Genomic DNA, 12,547 nt, shown 5'->3' with positions numbered 1-12,547 from the left:
CTGCCCCCACGACCCGACCTAGGATAAGCGGAAGAAAATGGATGGATGGTTTTACCGACTCTTAGCCCAAAACCTTATTGGTACCACCACAGACAACTAACCCCAGGTGTATAAGCGATGAGTTTTTTCACCTGTACATGGTGGCGACGTGAGCCACATTTTCAATCCATGGCCTCACGAGCATGCGGACTCTCTCGTGGTCCTGATCGTCAAGCGTGACAAAGTCGCTCATCTCACCAATGTCAACCAGAGAGGAAAACTGTTCGGTTAGCTCCAAAAGAACTTGCTGCACGACCGATAAAAAAAACAACAATCTATTTTCAGTCTCCGAGTAAGAAATTCTGATCAGAGTAATCTCACTATAAATCAGATTGATTGATGGTGACCAACCTCCAGAGAGTCAGTGTCACGGGCGCTGGTCTTCAGTTTCTGCTTGATGTTCTCCGTCTGCATTTCAAGAGCGTCTAAACCAACACCAAACACTTTCCATTGCTTCAAATCATCCTGCAAATGCAAATATGTAGCTGAGTTTTTCAGAAATGGGATTTGTGATTTTATTAAATGATTACAAATCAAATCAATTTTATTTATATAGTGCCAAATCACAACAAACAGTTGCCCCAAGGCGCTTTATATTGTAAGGCAAAGCCATACAATAATTATGGAAAAACCCCAACGGTCAAAACGACCCCCTGTGAGCAAGCACTTGGCTACAGTGGGAAGTAAAAACTCCCTTTTAACAGGAAGAAACCTCCAGCAGAACCAGGCTCAGGGAGGGGCAGTCTTCTGCTGGGACTGGTTGGGGCTGAGGGAGAGAACCAGGAAAAAGACATGCTGTGGAGGGGAGCAGAGATCAATCACTAATGATTAAATGCAGAGTGGTGCATACAGAGCAAAAAGAGAAAGAAACACTCAGTGCATCATGGGAACCCCCCAGCAGTCTAAGTCTATAGCAGCATAAACTAAGGGATGGTTCAGGGTTACCTGATCCAGCCCTAACTATAAGCTTTAGCAAAAAGGAAAGTTTTAAGCCTAATCTTAAAAGTAGAGAGGGTGTCTGTCTCCCTGATCTGAATTGGGAGCTGGTTCCACAGGAGAGGAGCCTGAAAGCTGAAGGCTCTGCCTCCCATTCTACTCTTACAAACCCTAGGAACTACAGGTAAGCCTGCAGTCTGAGAGCGAAGCGCTCTATTGGGGTGATATGGTACTATGAGGTCCCTAAGATAAGATGGGACCTGATTACTCAAAACCTTATAAGTAAGAAGAAGAATTTTAAATTCTATTCTAGAATTAACAGGAAGCCAATGAAGAGAGGCCAATATGGGTGAGATATGCTCTCTCCTTCTAGTCTCCGTTAGCACTCTAGCTGCAGCATTTTGAATTAACTGAAGGCTTTTCAGGGAACTTTTAGGACAACCTGATAATAATGAATTACAATAGTCCAGCCTAGAGGAAATAAATGCATGAATTAGTTTTTCAGCATCACTCTGAGACAAGACCTTTCTAATTTTAGAGATATTGCGTAAATGCAAAAAAGCAGTCCTACATATTTGTTTAATATGCACATTGAATGACATATCCTGATCAAAAATGACTCCAAGATTTCTCACAGTATTACTAGAGATCAGGGTAATACCATCCAGAGTAAGGATCTGGTTAGACACCATGTTTCTAAGATTTGTGGGGCCAAGTACAATAACTTCAGTTTTATCTGAGTTTAAAAGCAGGAAATTAGAGGTCATCCATGTCTTTATGTCTGTAAGACAAATCCTGCAGTTTAGCTAATTGGTGTGTGTCCTCTGGCTTCATGGATAGATAAAGCTGGGTATCATCTGTGTAACAATGAAAATTTAAGCAATGCTGTCTAATAATACTGCCTAAGGGAAGCAAGCGCTAAGTAATGAGGATGTACAAGAATAGAATATCACAATGTGCTCCTTTATTCTGATTCTTTTGATCCCAATTTATAGGACCAAATCAAGCAGTAATGACAGTCAAATATTGGGAACAGAATTCAACGATAAGGATCAAAGTTGAATGATAAAGATTATCTATCAATAATCAGGATGGAAAATCATGTTCAAAGATCAGTGATCAGCAGCACGTTTAGCAATCACATCTGTGCTCAATGTTCAGGATCAAAGATGAGTAATGTGGAACATGGATCAGGATCGAAGACAAGTGAACAAGAGCAAAGTTCATTGATCAGGATGAAAAATCAGCTTCATAGATATGTATGGTGGAACACAATCCAGGTTAAAAGATCAGCAACTGTGTCAATGGTCTGTGATTGGGATCACAGATCAGGATTAAAGATGATGGAGTTCATGGTCAGGATCACAGGTCACCAATCAAACAAAGATAAAGGATCAGGCTCAAGGTTGTAATCAGAATCAAAGGTTCAGGATCCATGAGTGTATTTATTCACTTTGGTCCGGATCCAGATAACGATCCAGATCTGTTGGATTTTCAGACGAGGGTGGCACACTAACATGGGTGAAGGATTTTAAGTTGTTGTATGGCCTTAAAGGGGGAATGTGGATCCTCGGCAGAGGAATGTGTTCTCTGAGATCCTTCTACTTTCACTGTGTCAATAGATCAAAAATGTCTGAATAAAAATATAGAGAAATTGACATGTTGATACACAATAATACAAATAATGATCAAGAAAAGAGTGCATTTGAAAAGCATCAAACAACATGAATTTAAATTTAACCCAAAGTGTTTCCTCGGGTAAAACAATAATAAATATTTAATTATAAAGAAGTAGGAGTGAGTAAATTAAAAAATAATAATCTGTACAGTGGGAAACAATGTGTGTTAAAACTGAACTTACACCTTAGTTCACCTCGTGTTCTTACCTGAACACGCGTCTTTTTTTCTTCCGCTGCACGACTCAGCAGCAGGATGTCACGTGACAGCAGCTTGGTTTCTGATTGGATCAGATTGGCAGCCAGCGGCTCCAGATGTTCAGTCAGATTCTTGGAAGCCACCTGCAGCTTTTCAACCAGCGTTTGCAAGTCCACAGTGACGTCCTGCAACTTCTGTTATGAAAGAGAAAAAAAGATACTCAAGACATAAGACACAAGATCTTCAATTTGACTTCTTGAATCTTTACTGTATTTTTACACATCTATAGCATTTTATCAAAACATATTGCATTCAATCAGAATCAATTTATTTTCTCATTTTTCTAATAATCCAAATTTTCACTATATATATATATATATATATATATATATATATATATATATATTATACACACACACACAAATTCCAAAGTGCAAAGTGTGCATTTGTTAATAAATTATTCTTGAATAATTTCTAAATGTTTTTATCCAAACACAATGAGAAAAAAAAAATCAATCCAATCAATCAAGAGCACAAACTCATTAAATGTTGTTGGTGAGGATGTTATTATGGATTCTAAATATTTCTCACTTTTTCCTTCTTTTACAAGATATAAGGAGGCATTTAATATTTGTCAATTTCTGCTTTCTTATACAGAGATTTGAGATTTTTGTTTTCCTTCAGATTTCTGCCAACTTCAAAAGATTTTTTGCTCCAATAAACCTTATGAATGAATAAACCTTTAATTTGGGTATTTATCAGGAGATGAATGTGGATTGTAGATACTTTTGTTAGTTTCTTATTATTGATATTTTCGTCAATCTCTCAAAATGTTTTTAAGTTTGTGTCTATGGAACTTTATAAAATAATGAATCATATCAAAAGCATAATACTGTTAACATAAGTTGTTGCACATGATCCAAATGTGAATTCTGGATATTTTCTCTAATATCTCAGTCCATGGCTCCCCCTTTTCTTTCTTTCTTTCTTTCTTTCTTGATATTTCCATGAATTTCTCAAAGATTTTGAGGGAATCTCCAATATACATTTAAGAAATAATAAAGAGGATCATCCTGTTAATATAATTAGATATTAAAAGGATGATATTAATTAATTAACAGATATTAATATAATAAGAAAAAAGATTTTCTTCTTAGAATTTTGGGGACATGATATTAACGTGCTATAGTTTAAATTATATACATACATTTTAGATTTTTTTTATTGTGTATTCAAATGAGCTATTAAATTGTTCAACTGTGTTTGTGCTTAATTAATTTGCATTACCTTAATGTCAATATTGATGTGAATTTGTTGTAGATGACACACTTTATATAACACACTTTCTTGTACAAAATGATACAATTTAAATTATTATTAGTGTTGGTCTGGATCCAGATGTGGATTCTGGATCTTTTTGTTACTTTATTGCACAGTGATATGGCACTTTTTTAACTGTTTACTAAAGTTCTAAATAAACTATACTGGATGAAATATGTGTGTTATACACACAATATGGCAGATTATCAGTGAGTGTAACCTCATGTTGATCCAGAACAGGATCTGATTTGGTTTCTGTGGTATGCGAGTCCATTGTCCGTTTTGTGCTTTTTGGTTAAGGCTTGTGTTGAGACCTGAATGCTTCTGGTTTTGTGTTATGGTCTGTTGCCATGCCTCCTGTGTGTGTGTTATAATGTGTGTGTTCAGTCCCCAGTCCTTGATATATTTTTTGGTTATTTAGTTCTTGTGGTTTGTGTTTGATTGCCTTCTTATTTTGTTCTTAGTTTTCATGTTAGTTGTTGCACTTCGTTCACTTCTGAGTTTCCATGTTTGCTGCTGCATTATTTTCTTGGCTTGTATGTAGCTTTATTTTACTTACATTCACATGTCTAAGTTTTCAGTTACCTTGTGTTCTTTTAGTTGTCACTTGTGTCTGTTATTCCAGCTCCCTGAATTTTACACACCTGTTGTTTATTAGTTTGTTTAGTACTTAAGCACTCACCTGCTCTCTGTTGTCGCTTGTTCTGTGATTATACTGTTGGTCTCAGCGGGCTCAAAGACCTGTTGTCTTCAGGCCTCTTAGTTTTTCTTTCGCTGTTTTTTGTCACCTCCTGATTTGGATTTACTTTTTGTGCTCTTGAACTGTTTGGATGTTTTTTGCACTTATCTTGTACAATAAATCACCTGGGTTTTAGACACACCTCACGTCTGAGTGTTGTCTGCAAGTTTGGGTTCACTACATCAGTTCCAGTAAAGTTATTCACATTTGAACAGATGTTATGTAAACTGCTTTATTGTAAAACTAACACGTAAAAGTATTTTAAATTTCAATGCAAACTTACATTGGTGGATCACGTCATTTTATATATATATATATTTATATATATATACACACACTTTTTTTGCATTTTGGAATCTCATCTTATGTGATTATATTTATTAAGTTAATTATATTTAATGGCAGTATTTAATCTTTTATGCCGCTCTGCACCATTTACAGCCTTTTGCATCAAAGCACATCACAAAAGCGTGACCAGAACACCAGTGCTGCCTTGTTACCCAACGAATTTTTGAAACATCTTATTTTCCCATAAATGGTTAGAATTAAAGTATTCTGAAATGCAATTTTCTGTGCACTGTTGAAGAGGTCCATCATGTAAAAATACACCATGGTCCCAAATAAGTGAAGAGGAGAGAGGCTTGTTTTGTGCAAAACAACATAATACAGCATGAAAACGAGTGATGAGGTGAACAAACAGTGCAGACCGCTGCCGGGATTTCAGCCCTAAGTACAAACTAACTGGACTCTTCAAATCCATTTGCCCACAAAAAGACAGAAAAAAGGTAATCAGTTTAGGAATTTAATAATAATAATAAACCCTATGAACCAACCCCAATGAGAAACAGGTGAGTCAAATGCCAAAAAAGATAATTCTACAAAATGACAGAAGTTCATGAAAGTCAAACAAGTTGCTGCATTGAGGGAACATCTACCTCAAAGTTTCTCACTTTGTTTCATGTTAACTGATCAACATTTAAATCCAAAATGCCTCAATATGAAATTAGTGGCTATATTGGGCTGTGGACAAAATAGGACAATTGAAAGTGTCATCATGGACAATGGATAACATTTCTCAACATTTTTCACAAATTTTTGTGACATACTTTACAGACCTCACAACTAATTGACAAAAAAATAATATAATGATTAATGGATTAGTTGCAGCCCTATTTTTATTTTACTAACAAGCAACGGTGGACTTAGTGGCCACCAGATCTTGGCATAGACATAAAATTAAGGTGAAGTACAAGGGGCGATTGAGACGTTTTAAGCCTGACCCAGAAAAAGTAAGGCGTGGTTCTCCATTTTTTCCATTCTGAGAAACCAATAGTTCTCAACATTGCACCCAGTGAGTCAAAACCTCACACATTCTAGAGAAATGCTGGTTCATCAAAATGCACAAGATGGAGAAACACACCCTACTTTTTCTGGGTCAGGCTCAAAAACGTCTCATTCACCCCTCGTATGACCTCCAGTGATAAGCACCAGGGTCTCAGGACCTACAGTAGTGTTCGGAATAATAGTAGTGCTATGTGACTAAAAAGATTAATCCAGGTTTTGAGTATATTTCTTATTGTTACATGGGAAACAAGGTACCAGTAGATTCAGTAGATTCTCACAAATCCAACAAGACCAAGCATTCATGATATGCACACTCTTAAGGCTATGAAATTGGGCTATTAGTAAAAAAAAAAGTAGAAAAGGGGGTGTTCACAATAATAGTAGCATCTGCTGTTGATGCTACAAACTCAAAACTATTATGTTCAAACTGCTTTTTTAGCAATCCTGTGAATCACTAAACTAGTATTTATTTGTATAACCACAGTTTTTCATGATTTCTTCACATCTGCGAGGCATGGAGTCAACCAATTTGTGGCACCTTTCAGCTGTTATTCCACTCCAAGATTCTTTAACAACATTCCACAATTCATTCACATTTCTTGGTTTTGCTTCAGAAACAGCTTTTTTGATGTCACCCCACAAGTTCTCAATTGGATTTAGGTCCAGGATTGGGCAGGCCACTCCAAAACATTAATTTTGTTGGTTTGGAACCAAGATTTTGCTCGTTTACTAGTGTGCTTGAGGTCATTGTCTTGTTGAAACACCCATTTCTGTTGGGGAAAGTGTAGTGACACGGACTCACAACAGGGGGCGCAAACGAACGGTCAATAGATGAGCCAAAAGGTAACAATTTAATGTTGTGAATGTGCACAATGATTATACAGACAATCACAGAATCTGATAGCAGTCAATACACCAAGGTGACGTGTGGGCAGGCTCGAGGATAGAAGACGTCTGTCCTGATAAGAGCCGGGACCACACGATTTCCACCGCCACAGAACCCGGTGAATACTGGAGCCGCCAAGTCCCGAATTCCCAGGTGATCACCGTCCCCGACTGTCGGATCTGGTACTGCTGGCGTGGAGCACAAACAGTGAGATGTGGGTGTGCACACCCAGTAACAAAAACAGTCAGAAGGTGGAAAGTCACCTCCACCTCTAATCACACACTCGTGCAGCTCCTGTTAAACCACTTATCTGGTTGGGGTGTGAAGCGTAGCCGTCGCTGTTCACACCAAACGCCAATCCAGCTGATAAGGCACACCACAGGAAAACAGCTGCAAAAGAGTTCAGACTATTATTTAAGTTTAAGTCAGCAGAGAAAGTACCTTCACAGGTAGATGATATCTCGGCAGCGAGGTGGAGATGACGTCCGGCTTTTATGGAGTGGATTGATGAAGTGGAGATGGGTGACAGCTGTCATGAGTTGATGAGTGACAGCTGTCAACCCCGGCTGTGTTCATGGCGGCAGCGCCCTCTCGTGCTTGAAGCCCGCACTTCAGGCAGGGCGCCCTCTGGTGGTGGGCCAGCAGTACCTCCTCTTCTGGCGGCCCACACAACAATTTCAAGGGCATGTCCTCTTCAGCATAAGGCAACATGACCTCTTCAAGTATATAGGCCCAACACCATAGTAGGAGAAACATGCCCATATCATGATGCTTGCACCACCATGTTTCACTGTCTTCACTGTGAACTGTGGCTTGAATTCAGAGTTTGTGGGTCGTCTCACAAACTGTCTGTGGCCCTTGGACCCAAAAAGAACAATTTTACTCTCATCAGTCCATAAAATATTCCTCCATTTCTCTTTAGGCCAGTTGATGTGTTCTTTGGCAAATTGTAACCTCTTCTGCATGTCTTTTATTTAACAGAGGGACTTTGCGGGGGATTCTTGCAAATAAATTAGCTTCACACAGGCGTCTTCTAACTGTCACAGCACTTACAGATAACTCCAAACTGTCTTTGATCATCCTGGAGCTGATCAATGGGTGCCATTCTGGTTATTATTCTATCCATTTTGATGGTTGTTTTCCGTTTTCTTCCACACGTCTCTGTTTTTTTTTTTTTTTTTGTCCATTTTAAAGCATTGGAGATCATTGTAGATGAACACCTTTTTTGCACCTGCGTATAAGTTTTCCCTTCTCCAATCAACTTTTTAATCAAACTACGCTGTTCTTCTGAACAATGTCTTGAACATCCCATTTCCTCAGGCTTTCAAAGAGAAAAGCATGTTCAACAGGTGCTGGCTTCATCCTTAAATAGGGGACACCTGATTCACACCTGTTTGTTCCACAAAATTGACGAACTCACTGACTGAATGCCACACTACTATTATTGTGAACACCCCCATCTCTACTTGTTTTTTTTTTACTAATAGCCCAGTTTCATAGCCTTAAGAGTGTGCATATCATGAATGCTTGGTCTTGTTGGATTTGTGAGAATCTACTGAATCTACTGGTACCTTGTTTCCCATGTAACAATAAGCAATATACTCAAAACCTGGATTAATCTTTTTAGTCACATAGCACTACTATTATTCTGAACACTACTGTACTTATATAGATATGGAAGAAGGACGTGTGCCTGCTTTGGCTACATTCAACCTCAATCCTTTCTGCTGGGCTGTGTGGAGTTAGCTGAGGTTTAGAACACAACTGCTGTTGAACAATCACAAAAAAAAAGGTTAACTAGCATGTTGCCCGTGGGGATCCATGGGATGTAGATTGGGTAGTATTTACAAAATAGGTAGCTGACATTTTTCAAGGTTGGTAATAAATTCTGCAATGTTTCTATAATGATTTTAACTGAAAGTGCAGGAAATTAAAATGAGAAGGTTTTGTGAATAATTGTATTTATTATTTGGGACATTTAGTTGATGTCATGTTTTACAAATGGCAAGGTTGAGATATTTTCTTTGTTCAGAGCTTGTCTGGTTACCAGAGGCTGACTAGTGGTGATATCAACGTCCATTGTTCGCGTTTGTCCATTTTGTTTTACTTAATATCCCTAATTTCTCTAAAAAAAAAAAAAAAAATTAGTCCTATCAACTTTCCGTTTTTTTGTGTTGTTTATCCTTGACCCAAAATACATAAGTATACCAAACGGCAAATGTCAGCTCTCCCCAGTTTGTCTGTGATCAAAAGACACACACACACACACACACACACACACACACACACACACACACACACACACACACACACACACACACACACACACACACACACACACACACACACACACACACACACACACACACACACACACACACACACACACACACACACACCACTTGTCTTTTAATATAGATTTGTCTGATTAAACACTCTGTCATGGACCATCTTCCTTGTTCTCTTTTTGTTTCACAGCTAAATTCAGACAAAATCCTTTCCACGGGGTTGTGTGATGTTCGATCTCGCCAAACGAGAACCCTGACCTCCGGTCATCAGCAGTAATAAGCCTGTGTTGTGTTCAGAAGTCGGTGCTGCCTGTCTGCACCGTGCCAATATTCAAGACGTCACAACACAGAGGTTCAAACCAACAACCCTGTGTGGGTTCAAACTGACAACCTATGCGTGGATCGTTTCCTGACATTGTCTTGAACTCACCACGTCCTGTGAATCTTGTTGGGGTGAGTGGGAGGAGCTGCGGAGCTCCTCCCACCGACGCTGCAGGTGTTGCCTATGGTACGTGTACTCCAGCCACAGTCGGAGTGTCTCCTCTAGCTTCACGTGTTCCTCCTTTAGCTCCTTCAAAGCCTCCTTCCACCTGACACGCCCAAAGCACATTTGCAAATAAAAATGGATCAAACGTGATGTGTGCAGTGAGATAATTCAAGCAGTCCAAGGCTATGAAATTATTTATTTCTTTAGACTAGGCTGCTTAAATTTCCTGTTGCTGACCGTCTCCGTTCTTCTTCCATTTGTTCGCACAGTAACTGAGCTGTTCCACGGTGAAGCACCTTCACCGCGCCGTCATAGGATCGCTCCACAGACACCCACATGTCCTCCACTTCTTCTGCAGTCTGCTGGAGGCGCTGTGCACAGAAAAACATGCTCACACTTCATGCTTCAACCAGCGAGCAAGATGATTGACAAGAAGTGACAGATTGACAGCGGGGACCCCCCACCCCTCCCACAACTGAATCAACACCAAAGCTGCAAGAACTTTTAAGTTCATGATGTCAAACTAAAGCAAATCCATCTATCCAGGTAGCTGCCCTTCCAGCAACCCTTCCACCCATTAATCCATCCAGCCATCCATTTAATAATTATTAAATGGATGGATGGCTGATTATTTGTCCATCCATCCATCCATCCTTACACCCATCAATCCATCTATTTGTCTGTCCATTTAATTGTCCGTCCATCCATCTATCCATCCTTACACTCATCAATCCATACAGCCATCCATCCATTTATTTGTCCAGCCATCCATCATTACACCCACCAATCCATTTATCATCCCATTCATTTATTTGTCCATCCATTTAATAATGCACCCATTTATTTGTCCAGCCACCCATCCATCCATACAGCCATTATTCCAATTACTTGTCTATCCTTCCATCCATCCTTACACCCATCAATCCATCCATTTGTCTGTCCATTTAATTGTCCGTCCATCCATCTATCCATCCTTACACTCATCAATCCATACAGCCATCCATCCATTTATTTGTCCAGCCATCCATCATTACACCCACCAATCCATTTATCATCCCATTCATTTATTTGTCCATCCATTTAATAATGCACCCATTTATTTGTCCAGCCACCCATCCATCCATACAGCCATTATTCCAATTACTTGTCTATCCTTCCATCCATCCTTACACCCATCAATCCATCCATTTGTCTGTCCATTTAATTGTCCGTCCATCCATCTATCCATCCTTACACTCATCAATCCATACAGCCATCCATCCATTTATTTGTCCAGCCATCCATCATTACACCCACCAATCCATTTATCATCCCATTCATTTATTTGTCCATCCATTTAATAATGCACCCATTTATTTGTCCAGCCACCCATCCATCCATACAGCCATTATTCCAATTACTTGTCTATCCTTCCATCCATCCTTACACCCATCAATCCATCCATTTGTCCATCCATTTAGTAATACACCAATTTAATTGTCCATCCATCCATCCTTACACCCACTCCATATAGCCATCCATCCATTTATCAATCCATCCATTTATTTGTCCATCCATTTTATAACACACCCATTTATTTGTCCAGCCACCCATCCATCCATACAGCCATCCATCCATTTATTTGTCCAGCCATCCATCCTTACACCCACCACCCCATTTATGAATCCATCTATTTAATAACACACCCATTTATTTGTCCAGCCACCCATTCATCCATACAGCCATTAATCCATTTATCCATCCATACAGCCATTAAGCCAATTACTTGTCTATCCTTCCATCCATCCATCCATCCATCAGTCCATTTACCCATTCATATATCCATCCATCCATCCTTACACCCATCAATCCATATAGCCATCCATCCATTTATTTATCCAGCCATCCATCCTTACACCCACCAATCCATCCATTTATTTGTCCATCCATTTAATAATACACCTATTTATTTATCCATCCACCCATCCATCCATCTATCCATTAATCCATTTATCCATCCATACAGCCATCCATCCAATTATTTGTCTATCCTTCCATCCATATATCCATCCATCCATTTGTCTCTGGATTGATAGGTGTAACGATGGATGGATAGACAGACAACCATGCATTTACTCATCCACTGATTTTCTGTCTGTCTATCATCCATCCATGTATTCTTCATCCATCTGTTTTTGCTCATCCATTCATACATTTGTCTCATCCAGCTAGCTGTGCTTTCATTTCTCCTTTCACCCAACCATCTATTCATCATACCATTTATTTGACCACCCATTTATTGAGCCATCGTTCCATCTGTTCTTATACATCTTTTCATCTCTCAGTCCATCTGCCCATCCATTCATTCATAAAAAACCTATCTGAACACATCTGCTTTTTTCTAATCATCTTAAAGCTGAAACCACTTCACGTGCACGAGGAGCTGGCGTGCACGGACAGCTGCTCACCTCCAGCAGGTCCTTGTGTCTTTCTGCCTGCTTCAGTGAGAACAGTGGGGTTCCCTGATGCTGCAGAACACAGCGCACCCTGGTGGTAATGTCTGAAATCTTCCTCAGGTCTGATTCAAAACGCTTCCACTCCTCCACAGTTTGTTTCAGGGACGGTCTAAGAGAGGCCAGCTGCAAATGTTCACC

At 39.4% G+C, this 12,547-nt stretch overlaps 1 protein-coding gene across 6 annotated transcripts in view; it reads right to left on the bottom strand.

Annotated features, from left to right (window-relative positions):
- LOC117503180 (nesprin-2) overlaps positions 1–12,547 on the bottom strand; it is a 189,943-nt gene that overhangs the window by 52,126 nt on the left and 125,270 nt on the right. For all 6 annotated transcript variants that reach the window (XM_034162379.1, XM_034162376.1, XM_034162377.1 and 3 more), the window contains 6 exons: positions 12,362–12,532; positions 10,152–10,285; positions 9,858–10,017; positions 2,862–3,044; positions 391–504; positions 132–286 (listed from right to left, as the gene is read on the bottom strand). In XM_034162379.1, the coding sequence (XP_034018270.1) occupies positions 132–286; positions 391–504; positions 2,862–3,044; positions 9,858–10,017; positions 10,152–10,285; positions 12,362–12,532 (917 nt within the window). The remainder of the gene's footprint in view (positions 1–131; positions 287–390; positions 505–2,861; positions 3,045–9,857; positions 10,018–10,151; positions 10,286–12,361; positions 12,533–12,547) is intronic.

This window comes from Thalassophryne amazonica, chromosome 21 (genome assembly GCF_902500255.1).
Source record: "Thalassophryne amazonica chromosome 21, fThaAma1.1, whole genome shotgun sequence".
NCBI lineage: Eukaryota > Metazoa > Chordata > Actinopteri > Batrachoidiformes > Batrachoididae > Thalassophryne > Thalassophryne amazonica.
This window is presented reverse-complemented; position numbering and strand designations above follow the sequence as displayed.